This window comes from Macrobrachium nipponense, chromosome 19, assembly GCF_015104395.2.
Source record: "Macrobrachium nipponense isolate FS-2020 chromosome 19, ASM1510439v2, whole genome shotgun sequence".
Lineage (NCBI taxonomy): Eukaryota > Metazoa > Arthropoda > Malacostraca > Decapoda > Palaemonidae > Macrobrachium > Macrobrachium nipponense.
In genome coordinates, this window is record NC_061088.1 from 66,805,483 (window position 1) to 66,829,426 (window position 23,944).

A 23,944-nucleotide genomic window follows, 5' to 3' on the forward strand; every position below is an offset into this window, starting at 1 on the left:
ATGACGGAAAGTAGTTTTTTTATATTAACGGATTTTTCATTTAGTGGATTCATTTCTATATTTTAGTATTTGATATACACGATACTGAAAGATCCTCTCATTTTGTTTTTATTTGATAAACCTTGTACTTACAAAAAAATTTTCTCACATTTTTTGTAAATACTATAGTTGTTACAGGAGGGCTCCTTTCATTTCATACATGGACTCAACCGTACTTTTATCTTCTATAATTACTTATTGTACTTATACTCTTATTTATTTTTTATCCTCACATTTTATTTGTATTCCTTTATTTGACCAATGGATATTTTGTTTTCTTATTTTAATATTTTTTCTATATTTTTTATTTTTGGTTAATTTCATTTTCATCTTTAATTCTTAATATTTTAAATTGTGCTTTTGATTTTGTATTTTTTTTATATATTTTTTGTTTTTCATTTTTATTTCATATATAGTTTATTCCATTTATTTATCTATAATTTTAAACTTAATTTTATTTTATTTTTATTTTCAAATTCATTTAGATGTAATAAAAAGTGATAATATTTCTTAGATAAGGAAATTAGAAATCATAACAATTAAAATGAAATTACAAATATTACCTATCAGATAACAAATGATTTAATAAAAATTAGAATTCAAATTAAAATAACAGTAAAAATAAAAAATAAATAAATTTTACTCAAACAAATATTAAAACAAAAAACTTACGGGAACTAACGGAAATACCAAAAATATATCTCTAAATGACTAGCTTTGTATGATCAACTGTCAAATGGTTGATATTTTTCCTCTTAAGAGAGAAAATAAAATGGTAACTATTCAGTCTTCTGAATAAAGCTTCGAATAATCAGGTTTTACTGAGCGAATTTTGCATGCACCAGAACCCCTCACCACCTGGTCTCATGAGCCATAGAGGATTAAGTTGCATTAAGCATGCCATTGGTCTTGTAGAATCTATGACAGAATTCTACGTTCTCCAAAAAAATCGCCTAGAAGCAGGTTAAACCTTTATAGTTGCAAATCTTTCTGTCTCCCTCCCTAAAGTGAAGGCTTTACCGTATGATCTTGAAACGTTTGCCAGCGACATCATCTATTATTCCACTCCTGTAAAGGATTACGCAACCGAAAATGCAGATTGGAAGAGAAACCCACGCCAGAGAAGCGGAAGAAATTCAAAAGCATTTGGAATTTGCAGCTACTACGTGTTTCTGTAACAGATTTCTAATTCTATTTAGATAAGTGAATGACAACATATTTTGTATATTCTCTGCAAATAAAACCAGCAAAGGAGGAAGGACGAAATGATAAAGCGACCCTTTTAAAGAGGATGTGAACATGAAGTAGGTGCGCACATCGATATCGCAGAATCATAAAATTATTCAAACAAATTAAATGAAAGGGGATGGGTCGTCAGACATTTAATGAATAGGAAGGAAATGCTCAGTGAGACGAAGATAATATTAAATTGGAAGACCGGTGAAGCAGATCGCCAGTGAAGGGATATCCACAGTAGCAGGAAAATAATGAGACTACTTCATGTTTTTTCCTCGACGAATTTACGAGTTGTTTATTGATTAAGGCGCGTATCTGGTGTCACTGAAGGAGATGTCGCACGAGCGCGTTTCTTGGAGACTTTTAGCATCCTACCAGCCTGCATCAAGCAGCCAAATATTTTGCCGCCATGCTTAGAGAGTCCATAAGCATGAGCTAAAGTAGAGAAGAGCAAAATATTTTATAATATCAAGTAATAAGAAAAACAGAATGATGCCTGTAGAGATCAATAATTTACAGAAACTCCGATGAGCAAAGTATGCCAACTTGTATAAACCCTTTCCTTTGTAATTTCTCTGTTTAGAGGCTTACTTGACAGTAAAATGGTAAGGTAGTGAAGCTCCCGATATGAAGACGATTGTATGAACGATTGCCTGACCGACTCTCGTTATCGACACACACAAACTATTCAGAGAGTATGAACCAAGCTCTAGATCTTGGTATGAGCGATCTCCGCGCCTATTTCAGCCTGAACAAAGATTTTGTCTCGGGAAGACATGGCATCATCTCTAGAAGAGACGTGCGCGATGGCGCTAATATTGGAAAACACATACATTGAACGGCATGTGTATAACAGACGTAAGTCGCAAGCCAGCATCCTGGTCGTGACAGATTCCCCCTGAGATCGTTCAGACCACGAAACTCCGCCCACTTTTGCATTCAGACAAGCCCATACACAATGTTTTTGCAAACGATACAGACAATCGTTCATACATTCGTTCGTTGTATGGGGCCCTTAATAGTACAATGCGTTCCTCTTAAGATGTATTTCAGAATTTCCACAAAAGATGTACAATTCATTATAATATCAGTAGGGTAAGTAAAGTTTCTTTAGTCATGGTAATGCAATTACATTACTGGTCCATCATATATAAGATCAAATGAAGGCGATTATTCAAACTCTTGGGTATTGAACAATTCAAGTTTTCCCAGTATAAAAAAGTAGACTATGTGTTCACCTGATTTTCGAAGGAAAGACAGGATCAGTGAAGAATAAACTTAAAAATAAAGAAAAATTCAGGCAGTGATTATGTTCGTTTGTGCTTGTTTATTTGGAATACTACGTACGTCCTTTTTCGAAGGGGTTTCCTTATGTTTACAGAATTAATTGACAGTGCAAGGAATAGATCTTTCTAAAGGATCTAGAGGCTATTATACTTTTGATACTAAGGATATTGCTACCACTACTGATAAAGATAAAAGAAAACATAGACCCAGGTCCGATATTGATGCTAGTTTGAGTAAAATTGACACAAAATTAGTTCGAAATCGCTTAACCGTTTAAAAGCAGAAAAGAAATAAGCACCTGTTATATATTTTATATTCGATGATGTCATACACGCACACACACACACACACACACACACACACACATATATATATATAGATATATATATATATAATATATATATATATATATACCATACAAACTCACACACCAAATGCCGTTTTCAATTAGAGGGCCAGTTCCAGCATGTGTTACTTAACTGATCCTCGGTAGAAGTTTTAGGAAGAGGTGCGAGTCTGTTCATCTCTCCCCTTGGAGTGCGACCCACCCCGGCCGACTAAATAATAGATATTTACTCCATTGCATAGGTCAACACAAGGTCAATGGAGGTTCCAGAAAAAATATGTAAGTAAGAAGAGTAGGTGGCAAGTTTCAGAGAATCTGAAAAGTAAACTACTGAAGGGGCAAATCCTATCAGTGTATTACCTGGTCACCCAAGGAGACTCACCTTCTACACGATAGGTTGTAATGACCTATGCCTGGGACGTTAGGCTTTTGGTTCGGTTTGGTTGTTTAACAGATTACGGTAAAGCCAATGAAAAGGGCATTTAGATAAAAGATTCACAATGTTCCATGGAGTACTGATTGAAGTTTGGTGTTAATTCAAGTTAGGATCAGGACCCAAAATTTTTAGTTTTCTTTAAAAGAAAACTATTGTGTCGGCTTTGTCTGGCCGTCCGCACTTTTTCTGTCCGTCCCCGGATATTAAAAACTGCTGAGGCTAGAAGGGTGCAAATTGGCATGTTGATCATTCACCCTCCAATCATCAAACATACCAAATTGCAGCTATCTAGCATAAGTAGTTTTTATTTTATTTAAGATTAAAGTTAGCCACGATCGTGCTTCTGACATCGCTATAGGTGCCAACAACACAGTGCACCACTGGGCCGTGGCTGAAAGTTTCATGGGCCACGGCTGAGCGTTTCATGACCGTGGCTGAGAGTTTCATACTGCATTATATGCTGTACAGTAAACTGGACTGAGCCGAAGAAACTTCAGTGCATTTTTCATTTGTTTGTTACTGTCACTGGTATGCGTAGCCTATATATTTGAATAGCATGTAACCGAATTAATAGCAAGCTTAAATGAAGCTCAGTAGATCAGACATTAGACAAGATTGGCAGGTAGTATAAAGAGAAATGCAATATCCAAAGATGCGAAACAAATTTAAGCGAACCAATATATAATATAATAAAAAAAGTAAAGCAGGAATACAGAAATGAATGGATAAAGAAAATATCTTTGAAGTAATTAAGCTTATGTAGTAAACAGATAGATGAATAAAAGTGATAAAAAGCATTTTGGAAGAGAAAGTAGATCTGAAGAAAGATAAACATGTCTGTCTAATAAAAGAGGCCAAGGAAGTGTAAACTAAATAAACTATTACACTCACGTAGCTCAAAGTCCTAATTTTTTAGTAGCTCAGTTAAGGGCTGCATTCGCAGGACAATTTTGCAAACGAAGGAGGGAATCAAGCAACGTAATGTCCGAATTTCTTGTACAGTTTTCTTCTTTTTTCTGTTTAATTTTCTATTTTCTGAAAATAAAGATATTCCGACGAATTTGCCTGTCCGTCCGCATTTTCTGTCCGCCCTCAGATCTTAAAAACTACTGAGGCTAGAGAGCTGCAAAGTGGTATCTCGATCATCCACCCTCACAGCATCAAACATGCCAAATTGCAGCCCTCTAGCCTCAGTAGTTATTATTTCATTTAAGGTTAAAATTAGCCATCATCGTACGTGTGGTAACGATATAGGCCATGGTTAAAGTTTCATGGGCAGCGGCTCACACAGCATTATACCGAGACCACTGAAAGATAGATCGTTGTCGGTGGCCTTGATTATACGATGCGCAGAAAACTCGATCGCTCCAAAGAAACTGCGACACATTTTTTACTTGTTTATTTTGTGTCCCTTCCTTTTCCTCCCGTCAACGTGACAGACGAGGGAAGCGGTCGTCTCCCCTTCACGTCACTACAGCCATCGCTCATTCTTGCTTCCTTCACAACAACAACATTGGCATATCCGTCGCTTTTGGTCAATAGATTTATGGATTAACGAGGGAACTATGAGAGAGAGAGAGAGAGAGAGAGAGAGAGAGAGAGAATTGACTCGAGGAATTGCTATCACATTCATGCTTAACAAATGCTGTAATCGTAACACGTGACGTTTATCAAGGGTTGAAACCAGTTTCTAACCACCCATCTTCTATATAAGGAAATGAATGACAGTTAAATAATAATAGTACTAGTAGTAGTAGTAGTGGTAGGAGTAGTAGTACTAGAAGTAGTAGTACTAGTGTTTGTTAGTGGCAAACTCCTGGACACAAGGATAATCTGTATCCGGTTGAAAGTTTCGGCTGCGGAACATAAGAAGGTCATCTAATCTAATACTCTATATATATCAATATATATATCTATATATATATATATATATATATATATATATATATATATATATATATACCCAGGTCACATTTGGGCAAGCTGCACACCCCTGTGAACCTCCCTTCATACGGTGAGGAGGCTCCACTACCTTTACGGAAGATTTTAGTCCAAGGCTAAATAACTTCGACTAGAACGAAAAAGCGAAGTTGCAGAGGATGAGGATAGACACAATATCTTCGCCTACGCTACAGTGGCCCCACTTTTCAGGTGAAGAAAGTGTTCCTCCTAAAGGGGAACCGGATAGCCAACTGCAACTACTTGCTGAAGCTTCACTGTCAAGGTGTTTGGTTGAGCAGATGGAGGAAGCGACCGTTACATCTTATTGGGATGTTCAAGTTGCTTCATATCCTTATAGTTTTCATAATACCGTTTTATGGAGTCATTCACTGTTTAGTAGTAATTAAAGCAAAGGAATCCATTTATCAAATTTCCTTTAATACGCAGAATGTGAGTTTTTTTCCCCTTTCAATTATAGTAACTTCCAGCTATGAATATTTTTCATAATGCGTACTTCATTGACAAGTCCATTTAGATTATTTTTACGTAGCAGTCAAGGAAAGCTCGTCAACAGTAATGTGGATCCATAATCGAAAAGCAACTACACCATGCCGCAGTCTCTCTCTCTCTCTCTCTCTCTCTCTCTCTCTCTCTCTCTCTCTCTCTCTCTCTGAAAAGAGGGGAAAGTATCCCAGGTCGTCCCCTCCAGCGACTTTTGAAAGTTATTAAACGTCGCTTCGGCCTCATTCTTCTCATTACTAACTTCTTGAAGTCGGACTCGTGTCTTCAACGAAGTTCCAGGGCCGTGCCAGGTAAAAGGGCCACCGTGAGAATAACGGATGAAATGGCTGTCCATCAAGTAGATTAAAAGTCTCTCCCACCAAAATGCAGGTAAGAGGAAGAAGAAGTCAAAGAAGAGAAGAGAGGATAAGAGGGAGTGAGGGTTTGGGCTAAGATGCTGTTTCGTTTTGATGGATTTCGGTCATCCTCCTCCATCCATCTGCGTGATTTCCTTCTTGCTCTTTTCGAAATGATTTCCTCTCTCTACCTGTCCTTCCTCCACCTCAAGGAGGTTAGATGACTAACCTCCTTCCTCCAACGCGTCCTCCTCCTCATCTTTCTCCTACTCTTACTCCTTTTATCTTCCTCTTCTTACCGCTTCTCAGGATTATACCTTCTCAGACATGATCAGAGCATAAGCTGTTGTTCTTTTTTTGATACACGTTATTGTTTTTAAAGCAGCTGTTGTTATTAGTGTGCTAATGGGGCAGTTTTTAACACAATTACGATTTCTTTTTAAAGTATTGGATCTTTTTCGTGACCGCCATCTGATCAAGTACAGCGCATGGAGATGTTGGAGCGACTGTTTTGTCCATCTAATACTAATTTCCTAGTTTGTTTGTTTCTCGCCTCATTCTCATATTTATGGAATAAATCGCCTTTTTTTTTCTTAGAGACTCTATACATCATAATGAACAGGGTACGGAAGGAGGACGAATCTTGGATACGTGAAGGGTCAGAGATCAAAGACGCGTTGAATTAAGAATCAGAGGCAACAGCGTGATAACTTTAAACCCGAAGTCCCACGGTTCTCAGCCATGTCTGTTCGTCTCTTTATTCGTTGATTCTATCTATCTATCGATCTATCTATCTATCTATCTATATATCTATGGGAGATTTTGATAACTGAAACTTGATGAACGTCACACAAAACAACGACAAAATAAGATACAAACAGGATAATGAAACTATCTAGTAATTGATACAGGAAATCCAATTCTGATGTGAAGGAAACGGATAATAATTAATTCCTATAGAAAATTCACATCAACCGTGCATTTGATGTGTAGGCCAGTCCCTTACGACGCTCCTGATTGGATGCTGATAAGCCAATCACAGGGCTGGAAACTCTCAGTCTCTCTCGAAAGTTCACATAGGCAGGGTTTATGTTCCACCTTTCCTGAAAGACGTATCCCTCAAGAGAGGTGGAACATAGAACCTACCCATGTGAACTCTTGATAGAGACTGAGAGTTTCCAGCCCTGCGATTGGCTTATCAACAGCTAGTCGGAGCGTCGTAAGGGACTGGCCTACACAGCAAATGCACGGTTGATGTGAATGTACTATTAGTCAAGATGCCGAAAGAGCAATTTCTTAAAATTACGAAAACTATGTGATTCAAAGACATTCGCATCTTACTATCGAGTTTTCATGCAGCAAAAGAGCAAAGGATTCAGTGACTAACTTATTTTTAGACTAAATCAATCACTCGGAATCTTAGCACTCAAATCATGTGACAGCGAAGCTTATCTCGCGCTCAAAAAATTAGATGAATGACAAGGCAGCACAGCCAAGTGGCTGTTGTGAGGCAACTTCAAGTCATAGCCTACGAAAGTCTGAAGACGGTGACCTTGTACTAAGTTCATGTGAGGTCTGGCAGAAAGAAAAAATTTTCTGCTTAGTTCTCTGAGGAAACTGTAGAAGTTATTTGTTTTTCTTTGCTGATTTCTCACTGCCAAGGTAAGGACGCAGATCCCACAGATAACTAGAGGAGTTATAGACTACAGATATATATATTAGATAAGACCAGCATCAATTCACGTTTCCTGTTCATCAGTTAAAATCCATGAAGGTAGAAGTAAAAATTCTCCGTACAGTCTCTTCGAATTTATGGTTCTCAGTGTGGACTATGTACTCAAGAACTTAGTGTTTCTCACGTAATTTACGCGTCTAAGTTTACCTTTCTTTATTAGCAAAATTTACATGTTACTCGCCTATAGTCCAGACACCTGTTGAACTAACTATCCGCTTGGTTGTCATACTAGTGACAGATTTTTTCCAACACTGATGAAATGTCTGAGTTCGAGTTGGAGCTATTTTGTATCGTCCTTGAAATTGTGGTCAATGAAATCATTGCTGATATGCAGTGTAAATTTCTGTATAGTGTGAATGAACCTTTAATCCCTGCTTAATATACATAAACTTATATGTTACTAATGAAAGATAATATTTTTCAAGCTATTGAGAAAATCTCAATAGCTGAGAAAAGGAAGATGATAAAGGACCAAAGTGAAATTAACACCGCAGCGAAGAAAATGCGATTAAGCTGAGATATTTCAGAATGCTCATTTAGTAATTTAACAAGTGTGCAAGAACCGGTGCAGCAAGGCAGAAATACGGACAGAAAGTGAAAAATTACCGAACTACCACAGGAGGTTGGAGAAGGGTCAGAAGAGGAGCGCTTATCAGCAGTCGTTAATAATAAATGACCAGCAAAATCTTTCGCTGATAAGAACCTAATGGAAAATGCTCTGTTATCTTTGCCATCATTTTTTCTCATGTAACTTGCTTCGCCCGTCTGAGACGGAAGCAGCTGGAGAGGAAGTTCTCCCTTAGTATACATGCCATATATTCCAGAGACAGAAAAATAATAGCCCTGGTCCTTGGCCTCACTGCACTGAGTCAAGTGAGATAATGGCTTCGGGAAAAGCCAATATAATCAAATATAAGTGAAAGATGCGCCGAAGTTTCCTCGGCGAAATCAGGTTTTCTGTACAGCGAATAATGCTATATGAAACTCAGCCACGGCCCATGAAACTCCTTGCCGCGGTTCATAAAACTTTTAGCGAAGGTCCGGTGGGGCCTGTGTTGTTAGCACCTATAGCAGACGCACGATCATGGCTAACTTTAACCTTAAAGAAAATATAAAAACTACTGAGGCTAGAAGGCTGCATTTTGGAACGTTTGATGAGTGGAGGGTGGATGATCAGCATAACAATTTTCAGCCCTATAGCCTCAGTAGTTTCTACATAATGTCTGAGGGCGGACAGGAAAAGTGCGGACGGACAGACAAATAGAATAAAGGACTGGCAAAGCAAAACCAAACCGAGTACTGAAGAACGCAAGAAAGAGCGAGTGATTTTCGGTGTTGCAAAAGAAACACCTTCGATACAGCCTCTTTTTTAGCAGTGGCTGTTGTTTCGCCACCAACAGGGAGAATGTAGTCAGCAACAGGTGGAAAATTTATTCAACTTTCCCGAATTCATTTCCAGTAGTGCCTCTGAGACAGTAACAGTAACAAAAACGTATTGATCCCAGGAGGATTGGTGATCTCTGGCAAAGACGACCTCCAGTCTGCACATTCTTCGTCTTCTTTTCTGTCTTTCATTGAAGCTCACAAGCTCACACACACACACATATATATATATATGAAATTAGCTAAGTTATCAACTCTGTATCCGTTCACCGAAATATTATGTTGTAGGAAGGCCACTAAAATTTGGACAAAATTGAAAGATGTTATTTCTAATTTTTTATACATTAGTGGGCTTCCTACATATGCGTGTGCAAATTTGTGTGCGGGTGTGTGTGAAATAAGCGCACTGAAGGATTGTAGTAACGGAGAGTTGTAATTTGGTATAGTTATTATTAGTTTTTCTACATCGTTATTCGGTGCTACTGTTCCTTTTACCTGTGCCTACAGGAATGTTCGAGTTTTAACCGTAGCAATAAGAAATCTTTCTTTAAAAACACCTGTTTTCAGTTTCACTGATATATATATATATATATATATATATCTATATATATATATAATATATATATATATATTAATAATATAATATATATATATATGTGTGTGTGTGTGTGTGTGTGTGTGTGTATATTTTGTGTGTGGGGTTGTGTGGGGGGGTGGGGGGGGGGGGCGCACACTGCCGTCTGAAAGAAAAGTGTCAGCGGACCGGGGTCAGATTTAGAGAAGCTTTTCAGCCCCAAAAATAAACTTCTTATTTCACTCACTAAGCACGAGACTTATCAGTGCTGATGCAAACGACGTATCCGATTTCTATATACTTACATGATAGAAGCTCAGCATTTTCCCAGGGTTCACGTGGAATAAAAATTCATCATGTAGATGAATCTAGTGTGAAAACAGTCTTTTTTTTTTTATTAATTTAAGAGAATTGTGCCGTTTGGTATGATCAGTAATAGTTGAAACAGACACCTGAAAATTTGATTCGGCCAGCAGAACAATTTTAAGTAACATGCCATTCTCAAACGAAACGTCAGTTTCTAGTACTAGGTACCTACGTCATGGATTTGGATGCCAGGTATAAAGTATATTGATTGCACAGTGAAATACAATAATCATCGTCACATAACTGCAACTTCGCTGAAAGGTGAAATGCTTTCGTCGCTGAAATTCCAAGATTCTTGTTTGTAAATTTTTCTGTAGTCATGGTTCATACACCATTACGTTGCATGGAACCAGTGGTTATTCAGCAACGGGACCAACGGCTTTACGTGACTTCCGAACCACGTCGAGAGTGAACTTCTATCACCAGAAATACACCTCTCTCACTCCTCAATGGAAATACACCATTGGATTCTCATAGTTAACGTTAGGAAGATAAACACAACCCTCTTTGGTAAATCATTTTTAATAAATATATATCCAACAACAAAATAACACGACCTAAACTCGTGGTTCTAACATTCATCTAAAGAAAAACAAAATATGACGGGATGCGCGGTGGCGTTAAGAAAAAGGGTTATGGTGGCCAGTTTCACCGACCAAATTGAATTTCACCTGGTAAAGGCAACGTTTTGAAGAATGATTAAATCCTGAAAAACAACCCACGTTTTTCTTTTCGCCAGCGCGAAATATAATCATCCCAAAAATGAATTCCAAGGGCTTTTTAAGAAGGCCGTTGTCGTTCTTGAGCAGTAGTCATTATTTATTGATGTTCGTATGGAAATAGATGCTGTGTTGTCAATTGGGATACGTGTAATTTTACGATGATAAAATTGTGATATTGAGTTCCTGTGTAAAATCGTGTTAGCGCGAAAAATGTCATATATATATATATATATATATATATATATATATATATATATATATATATATATATATATATAAATCTGTCTGTCTATGTGAATGTATGTGTTTGGACGTGGGTGTGTCTGCTTGTGTTCCCTAGCTGTTACATGAAAACCTTACTTAGATTACAGTAATACAAAAAATATATCTCAAAGAAACTTTGGTCCACGAACTCTGAAGTATCTATGGCAACACGAAACTAAAAAAAAAAAAAAGTTAAAAACAAAACTCGTACTCTAAATTATCAAAGATAATCTTAGTTTCTTCGGAATTCAGGCCAGTTAATGTATCTGTTCATACAACTAGATGTGTACCTATACACGTATTTACAATAAACCTGATATGAATGAAGTCCACAGACGGGAAAACAGAATTCTGGATAACATTCGGCTCACTTGAAGACCTAACTTAGAATTCCTTGGTTTTGCGAGGAACTCATCAACGTTCAGGCTCTAAACTAGAGACCCATTCTGGCTGGGGAGCATTTAAGAGATGGACGACGCTATCAGGAACCTGCAGTCGCTGTCGGCGGTCAGCAGGAGAGGGAATATTCCAGATGCTGTAAGGTCCTTTCCCTTGCTTCTCTGGAAGGACAATGCCAGAGGGTTCGCCTGGAATGAGCAGAGGGGCAAGAATGGGTTTGACCGCCGTTGTTGGTTTGTCTGTTTTTACTGTTGTTGAGGGTGGAGGAGGTTTATAGGTTGGTTGAGGTGGCTTATAGGATGGTGGAGGAGGTTTATAGGATGGTGGAGGAGGTTTATAGGTTGGAGGAGGTGGAGGAGGTTTATAGGTTGGAGGTGGAGGAGGATTATTGGTTGAGGGAGGTGGAGGAGCTTTATAGGTGGGTTGAGGTGGCTTATAGGATGGTGATGGTGGTTTGTATGTTGGAGGAGGAGCTTTATATGTTGGTTGTGGCGCCTTGTAAGATAATGAAGGTGCTTTGTATGTTGGAGGAGGAGGCTTATATCCAGGTGTAGGAGCCTTATATATTTGTGGGGGCTTGTAGCTTGGTGGGGGTGGCTTATAACTCATGTATGTAGGCCTGGATTTGTAAGGACTTGGTGGTGTAGTTGATGGTGGACCATAGCTCATAGTAGTAGATTTTGGAGTCTGTGGGTGGCCATAAGGAGATGGCTTGGTTGGTGGATAACCATAACTTGGTGGTTTCTGTGTAGGTCGTGGATATGACGGTGGTTTGTAAGGTGGGGGTTTATAAGCAGGAGTGGGGGCACCATACATGGGGCTGGGTCCATAATTAGGCTTATGATGCTCTGGCTTTGGTTCTTTATAATGGAAGTGTGAGGTAGCTGGTCTATAAGGCCTGCTTGGAGCTGTTGGTTGGTAGGATGGTACCTTTGTTGTAGGCTTATAAGGTGTATAAATATTGGAAGGTTTTGGTGGACCATACATTTCTGCTGGAGGTGCAGGGTCTGCAGCTGGAGCAGGAACTTCTACAGGAGGTGCAACTTCTACAACTGGAGCAGGAACTTCTACAGGAGGTGCAACTTCTACAACTGGGGCAGGAGCTTCTACAGGAGGTGCAGTTTCTACTACTGGGGCAGGAGCCTCTACAGGAGGTGCAGGTTCCACAGGTGGAGCAGGAGGAATAGCAGGGTCAGGTATCTGTGCAGGTGATGCTTCAGGGGCAGCAACAGGGACAGGTTCTGTAACAGGGATAGGGTCAGGAGCAGGAACACTGACAGGATCATCGCCTCCAAGTGGCGCTGCATCAAAGTTCATCATCATCATTATGTCTTCTTCATTGAAAACATCTGTATCTGATGCTGGTGCTTCACTGGTAACTGGAGGTGTCTCCTCAACAACAGGATTAAGTTCCTCAACAGGAATGACATATTCTGGATACTCATCATATACTGGGTCAACAGGATAATCTGGGTATATAACTGGATCTGTATCAGCAGGAGGAGGGGGAGGAGGAGGAGGATCTGCGACAGGAGCTGGATCAAACATCATAACAGGATCAACTTCTGGAGCTGGAGCTGGAGCAGGTGCACTTTCTAAGACTGGGACCCTTATATCCACATCATCCGGTAATTTCTCCCTACAAATAGAATGATATTCCATATTAAGAAAAATTACTCATTCTTTATAGCTGGCAATATCATTATTATATGTCAAATATAGAGCAGAAAAAGTTCATGGTAAATTAACAAAATAGGGTAACTATTTAATGATTGTATTATAGAGCACATGATTTCCTAAGTAAAAAAGAAAATATATCCTTCTTTGTTAGATATCCCATGTAACTTACCCAAAATCTCCCATAATTGGAACAAGGTCATCAACAGAAGTAACAAGTGGTATATCATAATCAACAACTTCATTTACTTCTGGAGCAACATCACTTGGCGCAACATCAACAGGAGTTTCTGGCGCAGCGACCACCACAACAGGAGCCTCATCAATGGGTACCTCAGTCAACACAGCATCCTCTGGGACAACTTCTACAGGCACATCATTGAAAGGTAATTCTGTAATTATATCTACAACGGGTGGTTCATTTAGAGGTTCATCTTCAAGGGGTACTAGCTCTCCCTCTGTTCCTTCAATAACTTCATTTATTGAGACATCATCTCCAAAATCAGGAACAATTACTGTTATAGGAGCCTCTTCGATCACACCAGAGTCTTCCTCTGGGGAGTAAGGTTGAATATCAAGGAGTGGGGCAATATCCAGCTGGTCCTCTGGAAGTTGCTGAATGACCTGTATCACGTCTTTCCCTAATTCTTCTTCTGCAGCCGCGGCCTGCCGAAGCATGATAACAATATTTTACTTTTTGAATAATAAGATAAAAAATACTCTTAGTGGGAATATCACTGATGGAATGTCACATAGGTGAATGTCTCTAACAATAATCGATACCTATATCTCAATTACATAATATGGTTAATATATCAGAATATATCATATTTTGACTTAGCACATGGTCTACGTTATCATCAAACTTCTTGGTCAACATTGACTCATGCAGTCAGTATATTTAAGCAAAAATGACTACCAGTGTCAATATTCAACTGTAGAGAAGGAACTATTTCCTTTCAAAACCTGGACATAGCTGTATGCTAAAAATTTAGAAACATTACTAAATTCAGTAACTATGAAATAATGATTACGATGTTTCGGTCTTTCTATCCGTTATGAAAAGAAAACAGAAAACTGTTTAAAACTTCGGTTTTACCATAACCGACCTGGGGATCGTCAGCTACAAAGAATTGCTCTAGGTCTGCCAAGGAAATCTCAGGGTCCTCAGGAAGCACATCCTCTCGATATACTTCGCCGGTGAAGGCATCTTCTGCTATTACCTCTGGTACAACAGCCATGTCCTAAAATGAAATGCCATAATTTATCATTTCGTACTCATCAGCAGTGGAAACCTTGTATTATCCTAGCGAAATAGAAGTAGCATGATACATGAAAGAGACTTTTTCCTGTTAATAGAAATCTTTGTACGCAAGAAACTTGTCTGAAGGAACCCTTCAAAGTACTATTGTTACACTGACTAATTAATTATTCTCCATGTCATATACTGTGTTTAATCCTACTATGAAATCAATTACAATATCAACCATCTTTTCAAAAGCTGTTAGGCATTTTTTGAATTTTTGCTTCATCACACCCGGAAGATGGAATTAATCAACTTTGTTCTACATACTAATAAACATATACCAGAAATTCTGTCAGGATACCTTTTAATACCTGAAAAACTGTTAGGGTTCTCATACAAGTCACAAAAATTAAACATATGATCATAGTTGAATAAGATTCCTCAGAAAAAAAGATGTGCTTATGCTTTCATTGTATGAGTAAGCATGCTGTGTGAACACTTTGACAGATCACCCAGGATGACACTAGTACTTTGAAGAGGTCTTATAAACAGTGGTCTCACAAGTAGATTTTTTCCCATAACAAAATAGAAAATATGACAGTCTAATAGAAAATTGTACACTGATGGTGAAATAGCATATTTGATATATACAGTAATACACTCATATACCTCGGCAGTCATAGAAATTACTTCTGGTATATCTGTGGCTACACCTGGATCATCTTGCAGTGGATCAAAACTGGGTTCAGCAAAATTCATTGCTCTTGGTGCGACAGTGTTATTTGGAAGGTTTTGCTCTGGGGCTGCTGCTGCTAATTCAGCCATTACTTGTTCCACTTCAGCAGCAGGAGAAGTAGGGAAGACCTGAGACACTTCTTCCTCACCATCACCTATGTCAATAAAAAGAGCTTCGGTGACAGATTCAGTGTCATCTGGTTGCGTAGTTATGACTTCATTGACAATTTCTGGGGCTGCTTCCAGAGCAGCAGTTCCATCAGGTTGAGAACTTTCCACTGCACCAACATTTTCATCGGCAACTGGATAGTCATCAGGTGTTAAGACAATGTTTTGCAGTTGCCCAAGTCCATTGTTCACGACCTGTGGACCTGAACTGGAAAGGGGAACCCCAGAACCAATAATTTCTACAACACTGCTTTGCTGGGTTGGGTCTGCAATATTGGGAGGGGTCTGTGGCCCTGTCGCTATTAAAGGAACACCAACAGGCTGTATAACTTCTGCACCTGATGAAAATCCATTGTTGGTTGGGAAGAAAGATTCAGGTTGTGCAAAGGGTAAGAAATCAACTTCTAAGCTATCTCGCTCTAAAGTTAAGTCATCTATTTCTGGCAAAAGGTCATCTACCTCAATGCCACCATGAAATTGTTCAAAACCACCATTTGCACTAAGTGACACAACAGGCCCAAGAGGTATCAGCAATGGCACTTCCCTAGATACGTCGTCATCTAAAATATTTTCTGGACTATCTAATTCTTCGGGAGAATCAGGCAGCACGATGAATTCCGAGGGTCCGGGTGGTGATGACCTATTACCCAGAGGCAAACTCACTGCGAGGGAACCATCGCTTAGCTGCTGCTGGGCCGTAGCGCCAGCGACCACCACAAGCAGAACGGCGACCACTCCTCCAAGCACCTTCCATCGGCTCTCCTGTAAAACGAAAGACAACCACATTAGGCGATAATGCGACAAACTGAAAACTGTTTTATATATTTTTTTCGCAATATGTGATTTTTTCGTATTTAGATATATATATATATATATATATATATATATATATATATATATATATATATCAAATAATATATTATTGTATTAATGTAACATCTTTTATGATAGTATAATGACAATAATTAAAAGTGGGCCGTTAGATACTGCAGTTATATTTGTTAGTCAATACATGGTAGAACTGAATCTCGGTGAATATATTCGCGAAATCCTTTGATTCGCTGAATTCGCGTTTGCTCTGTAAATTAACATCAGATCTGGTAGAGCACGTACTGATCTTCTTAAGTAACACTTCGCAATGAAAGTTTAATCGCTTAAAACTTCTGTCAGGAGAACTGGTCTTTATTTCTAGCCTCATAAAACTTTTATGATAAAATTCCATCCCACACGAATTCCGTGCCTCTTTACAACAAAAAAAGCGGATGCTTGTTGTGAGCGTTTATTTGGTTTAGATGAACAGCATCTCAATGTCACAGTTAATTTTCTCGTAGGTTTCAACCATATCTAGTATTTCTTCTTCTCTGACAACCCTTCATATGGCAATAGTTCTATCAAGAGCAATCTGATCAAGAGAAGCAATAATAACAATGACGCCACTAACAAAACAAGTAAAAAAATGCGCGAGTTTTCTGTGTACTGTATGAAACTCTCAGCCACGCCCCATGAAACTCTCAGGCGTGGACCATGATACTTTCAGCCACTGCTCTGTGGTTGCCTGTGTTGTTGGCACTATAACGGTGCCAGGCGCAAGAGCATGGCTAACATCAACCTTAAATAAAATATAAACTACTGAGGCTAGAGATGCTTGGTATGGATGATCAACATACCAATTTGCAGCCCTCTAGCCTCTGTAGTTTTTCAGATCTGAGGGCAGACAGAAAGTGTAGACGGTCAGATATATAAACATGCTCTGAACTACGACCAACATGACAGTTTCCTATAGTGCCTTTAATTCTACAGTACACACTACAATCGGTTTTCAACAGCGCAAGTGACAAAACAATGAATAAGAATGCGGACTCGTCTCCTCTGCTTATAGTAGAAGAGAGAAGTTACGTGAATGAATGAATAAGTGGATGAATGAATGAATGAGCAAATGAATGAGTTAGTGAATTTGTGAACAAATGAATGACTTAGTGAATTTGTGGAGACCGTCACATTCCACTTTAAAAATTATGCATGTATATTTCGGCTGTTTCATGCAAAAAATGTTCTTTCTTTTTCATGTCAGGAACAGTTTTTTTAAAAGATAAAAAACACGTTGCCGGAAATAAAGTGAAGAAATATCTACACAGTCTATAACTGTGTCACAGCGGTGTTTAGCTATGAACATTTGTGATTGTAGTTTGAATATATTTCTATACAACTTCACAAGAAAATTTGGAATGGCAAAGTTTACCGAGGTGGAGAAATTCTGAACCGAGCACCGGAGCAAAATACTAAAAAACCAAGTAGTTAACCCATTATACGGCGTAATAAGAGCATAGAAGTGTAAAATTCCCAATACTCAAGAAACATATTTATATCAACTGTTATCAGAACCCTTTATAGGTAAATCCTGTATTCCACTTTAAATCCTACCAAACTCGTGGGTATTTCCAAGGAAACCCGTACTTATACCTGAACGCCATATAATGATGGCCTACCCCAACCTCACGATAAGAAATGCAGGCATTTTCAAACACGGGCTTCTAAGAGAAATGTAATGCGCGCCCTTCAAGAGCCAACCAAAGTTGATGGATTGGAGCTGGCCAGAACCCGAGTCCATGGAGCTTCGCGAGCTGCCGTCACTGTGCTGGATCGATGCCTTTTTCTTGACAAGATACATTACGCTATATCTCTTACGTCTTGGCTATCTTATCGTGTGGGCGGGTTAGAGGTGAGAGTGGGTAATAAAGATCCCACTACAAGAGGCCTGGGGAAAATCTTGGGACGGGCGTGGCCTGCCATTTTCTCTCTCGAGTAGGGTTATTTGACGCCCAGAGATTAAGAGGGTCATTGATGGTGTTGGTTTGCTTGTGTGCACAGGTTTACACAAACACACACACACACACATACATACATGCGTATACTTACATGCATATATATATATATATATATATATATATATATATATATATATATCAATGAATATCTAAGGAATAAGCAACAATTTAAGTGACTGTTCCAACTTTGAGTAATATGATCTAGACGGCTTCAAAGATACTACAACAAGAACAAACTTCAAGGGAGAGCAGACATAAAGAAACTGTCTTTATATAAATGGTTGATAAAAGAAGAGAAGAAGCTTACCGAAAATGAACTTGAGAAGATACTTGTAGACAAAAAGACAGAAAAATTACGTAACACTTTTAAACGAAGTCAAACTGAGATACATGTAAATGTCCCTGGAACCCCAACGAAAAACAAGTTCCAGGAAACCTCCCATCGATCCTTATTGTACTTCATTGGTTGCTGAAGCAAGAATTAAATACCAACCTAATATAAGCGGTTGAATATGTTAGAAGAGGGTGGAAAGTGAGATGAAGAAAGAGACTATGAAAGGAGGTACAGTAAAAGGGACGAAAGTGGTTGTAGCTAGGGGCCGAACGCACGCTGCAAAGAACCTTAAGTAATGCCTACAGTGCACCGCATGAGGTCCACTGACGGCACTACCCCCCTACGGGAAACCTAATATAAGTTTTGACATCGAATACAATAGAAAAACTCAACTAAGTACAGGACATCTTATGTAAGTACAAAGAGAACTATTCTCATGAACAGAGTAATGGAGCTAAGACTAATTAACAAGTTGCCCCAAAAACCAAAATGGAGTGAGCACCACAAAATTTCAACAGAAACTAGACTTGCCTTTTCAATTGCATTCATGGCGCGGAAAAACAAACTATTCAAGAAAGCAATACTCTACTTCGCAAATCTGGCACCTGCGTGGGAAGTTCTTACAAAAATTGAGAAGTTTGATGATGATGATGTTTCCCTATCGATAAACTCGTCTGCGGGACCTGTATTAAAATGTAAATGGCCGAGATGTTTTAGTCTCATTCAAGTATCCACGGGCTTGCACTTCAATCTGGTGTAAAAGTTCAAAATACAGTATGCTGCGACATTTGAGAAAGACGTCGCGTAAGTTTGCGGATACTGTAATTTATCACACGATATTCAGAAATGCCAAGAAGTGACGGAGACTCAGAAACAGCTGATTTTTTTTTCTTACAAATTTCCAAGATAATCATAAAGTTTAAAGTATTTTCAGTATCAGATCATCTTAACGATTCCTAGGCTGAGGCAGTTATCGACCCAACGGTACTTGTTGGGTTAAAGTTGTCATAAGGATGGTCGTCATGGGCAGGTTAACAGTTACGGATGGTCACTGTTGTCGGCTTAGGCATTTGGTTGACGTGATGGTGTAATGATCTGGTTCATATTGCGCTCGGCATGAAGCGTTTCGTTTGTTCATGTAGCTGAATCAGCATTCAAAACATGATCGACAGTGACATGGAAGCAAGGTAGCATGTCCCCACTTCCTTTTGGAACAAATTCACCAAACCGCCGCGTAGCTTGAAGAATAGCCATTTGCTAAGGAGGATAAAAAAAAATTACAAAAATAAAAGTGTAGATCAAAATAGTAAATAAAGAAGCTAACTGTTAGCTTTGATGTTCATTGCAAATGCGCGTTCCACAGAGCTCAATTTGATCTGCCTGAGTGGAAATTCATAACTATAGAGCAGTCGGAAAACAAATCGTTGACATTTAATAAAACCCACGCGTTTATGGTATTTATCATAGCAACTGGAAAAGTGTGGATGTGTTCGCGTATGTATGCTCGTCCTTTCCAAATTTCCATAGTATTTACATGGACTGAGTGGATGATGAAAATTGAAGGATTAAACGAACTGACTTACGATACTCGTGTTTGGTCTTGGAGAGGGATAGGATACTGGGCGTTATACTTTTTAATTGTATTGATTTGCCTTAAAATGTCTACATTTTGCAACACATTTTCCAACTTTAATTTGAGTCATTGTTTTAAGTTGTAAATCTTGCATGTCCATGAACGATTTATTTATCCAAATTATAGAGTAATGTCATAAACAAGCTCATAAACTCCGGTAAGCCATATTTGTGGATCGTGGCGGTCTTCAAATTAGGTGCCATGCCCCATAATTGAAAACTTTGGTGGCCTGGCTACGTCACTATGGCGACTCCTTGCTATTGGTTGAGTAATTGCACCATAAAGAATAGTGACCAATTACAGCATCAACTTTTGTTTTGGTTTTGAAAGGCGGGCGGGTTACAGTTAGTACTGCATCTGCTTCGGCTACCCTTAGTGTCGGTTGAAAGTGTGTTCGAACTTCGACATGTTTTGCAACATTCTTCAGCGTTAGAAGCCGAAATTTATAAAAAGGTGGCAATCTAGTAATTCGGGAACATCTTTTTCCTCTATACAGAAAGATAAGTACTGACAGTGCGCTGTCAGTTTTAAATTGAGTTTACAATGATAAGTGCAACGTTTTCACTAGCATGTACAGATGTGTGAGAATTAGTCACAATTTCCATTGTCTGTCAGTGTTTCCAAAAAAAAATGCAGTAGCTAACATAAAAGTTTCTTGTGATTCCGTGATGTTTTGTGTTACTGTAGAGGGTAAAAAAATACTGGCTGAGTACTACATAAGTGGATTTCTATCAAAGGTGTTTTACTCGTTTATTTTTCCATCTGTCCACCCGCCTGTGGTCCTCGCGCATGGTAACACTGCGTCCCGGGCTTTAAATAGTTACGCTGTGTAAGTTTTAGGTAAATAAACGGATATCTGGTCGTACATTTGCAACTGAAAAGTGTTTTAATAATTTACTGTATGCGAATTACACCGTTAATATTCGAAATAGGACATTGTTATGATTGTTGAATGTATGCTGCCTTTTCGAGGTGGCGAATGGAACAGCCAGACGCAGTGGCGGGAAAATTACTTTTCTCGCTGTTCACTACTGCAAGATGTCAACTTTATTGGACCACACCTACTCTGCTACTAAGCTACATGTTACTTCATTACACGTAAGTATATCAGTATATACTTTTGATTTTTATAAAGTGCGCCTTAGCCAGATACGATATGACGTCACTTGGTTTAGCATATGTCATGACATTTGCGTCTGGCTGTTCCATTCGCCATCCCGAAAAGGCAGCTTGCATTCAACAATAATAATATCCTATTTCGAATATTAACGGTGTAATTCGCATACAGTAAATTATTTAAACACTCCAGTTGCAAATGTACGCCCAGATATCCTTTTATTTACCTAAAACTTACACATAGCGTAACTATTTAAAGTCCGGGACGCGAGGACCATAAGCGGGTGGAAAGATGGAAAAAACAGAGTATAGTTTATCAAGACGATCAAAAGGCGAAATCGTTTGAATGTTGATTTGGTGAGTAGCACAACCAAGTCTTTAGTCTGTCTTATCTTGCATGATTTATTTTTGGTTTTTGGAAATGAAACTGAAATACTTAAATATTATTTTAATGTTATACAGTATATATATATATACATATATATATATATATATATATATATATGTATGTATATATATATACAATATGTATATATGTATATAATATGTATATATATACACATATATAAAAGCAGTACCAGGCGCTTTCGTGTTATTTCCAACGTATTTTCGAAGTAATTGTAGGTACCACCCATAACACGTGTTGGAAACAACACGAAAGCGCTTGGGAAGCCTTTTTTTTCTTTTGCCTTAGCTGAATATATATATATATATATATACATGTATGTTGTGTGTGTATGTATGTATATATACATCAGCATCACACACACGCACACACACACACACACACACACACATATATATATATATATATATATATATATATATATATATATATATATATATATATATATATATATATATTAGTTTGCGTGTAGGAATGTGCAAAAATACACATTTTCATGCAGTGGCAGTAGATAAGATGGCTTTTGTCATCGTACCATTATAACGACAATCCAAATTGAACATTGATGTAAAATATGTCAGAGAATATTATTCATAAGACGCTTCGTGCTCTCGCTATACCCTTGTCTGGCTTAAAGCTTATAGTCTTGCTCGCTCATATTCCTTGTGGCACAGTATTACACAAGTAAATAAATTTTTGTAGTTTGTGCATACACCCACCTACATTTGCAGTCTTGGATGTAGGTGTAGGATGTGTAGATGCTGCTGATGTATATATACATACATACACACACACACACACACATATATATATATATATATTCAGCTAAAGCAAAATAAAACAAAGGCTTTCTTAGCGCTTTCGTGTTGTTTCCAACACGTTTTAGAGGTGGTACAATTACTTCGAAAATGCGTTGGCAATAACACGAAGGCGCCTGGCACTCCTTTTAGTTTTCCTGTGGCCTTAGCTGAATATATATATCGTGTACTAATAAGTTATTTGAATGAACAGTACAGAAAAGGGTGTATATAATGCAGCGTAGGTGACACATTTTGAGAAATTACCGTTTTTCGTTTACATTTTTAGCTTCATCCCCCAGGGACTAGTACGAAACATGGCGCCAAGCGGAGCTTCTCTGTAGTTTCCACACACACACACACACACAGATATATATATGTATATATATATATATATATCTATATATACATATATATATATATATATAATATATATATATATATATATATATATATATGCTATTTTAAGGTAGGGAAGCTTGTTGAGGAACGAGTTGTTCTTCTCTTTGGAAACAACCATGTAATAAAGGGGGAATGGGCTAATGGTAAATTATATATATTGTGTATATATAACATATTTAAGGATACATAAGTACATACATACACGTACACACATACTTATACAGCTATCACTTTACATGCATGAATTTTTTATGCTCTGAAATATTATGCCACAAATATCACTTGATATCGGATTCACTAGAATTTGGGAATAAATGACAGACAGTGGGAATTGTAACTGAGATGTGTATCTGTAATACAATAGATATTTGTCATTAGACAAAATGATGTTTAGGGAGAGAGAGAGAGAGAAACACGATGGTAGAGCATCAGACTGAGTTGGTGTAGACTAGCAAACTGTTGACTTTGACCATGCGAATATTCATCAAGAGAGATACAAATTGATGCTGATACTGCTGTACATATCCCTGTTGATTTTGAGGTCTGTACTTACAATTAATATCTAAACCAAAGGCCAGGTTCGACTCCTGGCTGGGGTGATTAATTTATTAGTGATAATTCCCATTGGGTTTGTAATTCCCAAGTTATAGTAAATCTGATATTAAATTATATTTGTGGCTTAATATTTGTGATCAAATCAAAAGTTATGCATGGATATATAAAAAAAATCATAATTATCCAGTTGTTAAAAACTTTCTAGTCAGTTAGCCAGGGGGAGATGGATTGATACTGGGTCAAATACAGAGCCTGAATTCGACTAGAAAATGTGCAGCACAGCCAATATCAGAATGTATATTTATTCAAAGTAGATTGCCTGTCATTGTATTTAAACGAAAGTCCCAGGTTCGAATCCTGGCGGGGCCGGATGCCCTTTCCAGTCATAACTACCCTTGGACGAAAGTTTTTCCTAATGTAGAGTGATTTGATATATATATACATATATATATATATATACAAATA

At 38.1% G+C, this 23,944-nt stretch overlaps 2 protein-coding genes across 3 annotated transcripts in view; one reads left to right on the forward strand and one right to left on the reverse strand.

Annotated features, from left to right (window-relative positions):
• Positions 1-11,193: 11,193 nt before the first annotated feature.
• Positions 11,194-23,944, reverse strand: part of LOC135217934 (uncharacterized) — a 78,924-nt gene continuing 66,173 nt past the window's right edge. For both annotated transcript variants that reach the window (XM_064254042.1, XM_064254034.1), the window contains exons 2-5: positions 15,178-16,173; positions 14,372-14,506; positions 13,435-13,928; positions 11,194-13,224 (exon numbers count right to left, since the gene is read on the reverse strand). In XM_064254042.1, the coding sequence (XP_064110112.1) occupies positions 11,601-13,224; positions 13,435-13,928; positions 14,372-14,506; positions 15,178-16,173 (3,249 nt within the window). In that variant the 3' untranslated portion in view covers positions 11,194-11,600. The remainder of the gene's footprint in view (positions 13,225-13,434; positions 13,929-14,371; positions 14,507-15,177; positions 16,174-23,944) is intronic.
• LOC135217947 (retinol dehydrogenase 11-like) overlaps positions 21,651-23,944 on the forward strand; it is a 297,263-nt gene continuing 294,969 nt past the window's right edge. Inside the window, exon 1 of the mRNA XM_064254076.1 lies at positions 21,651-21,676. Within this exon, the coding sequence (XP_064110146.1) occupies positions 21,666-21,676 (11 nt within the window). The 5' untranslated portion in view covers positions 21,651-21,665. The remainder of the gene's footprint in view (positions 21,677-23,944) is intronic.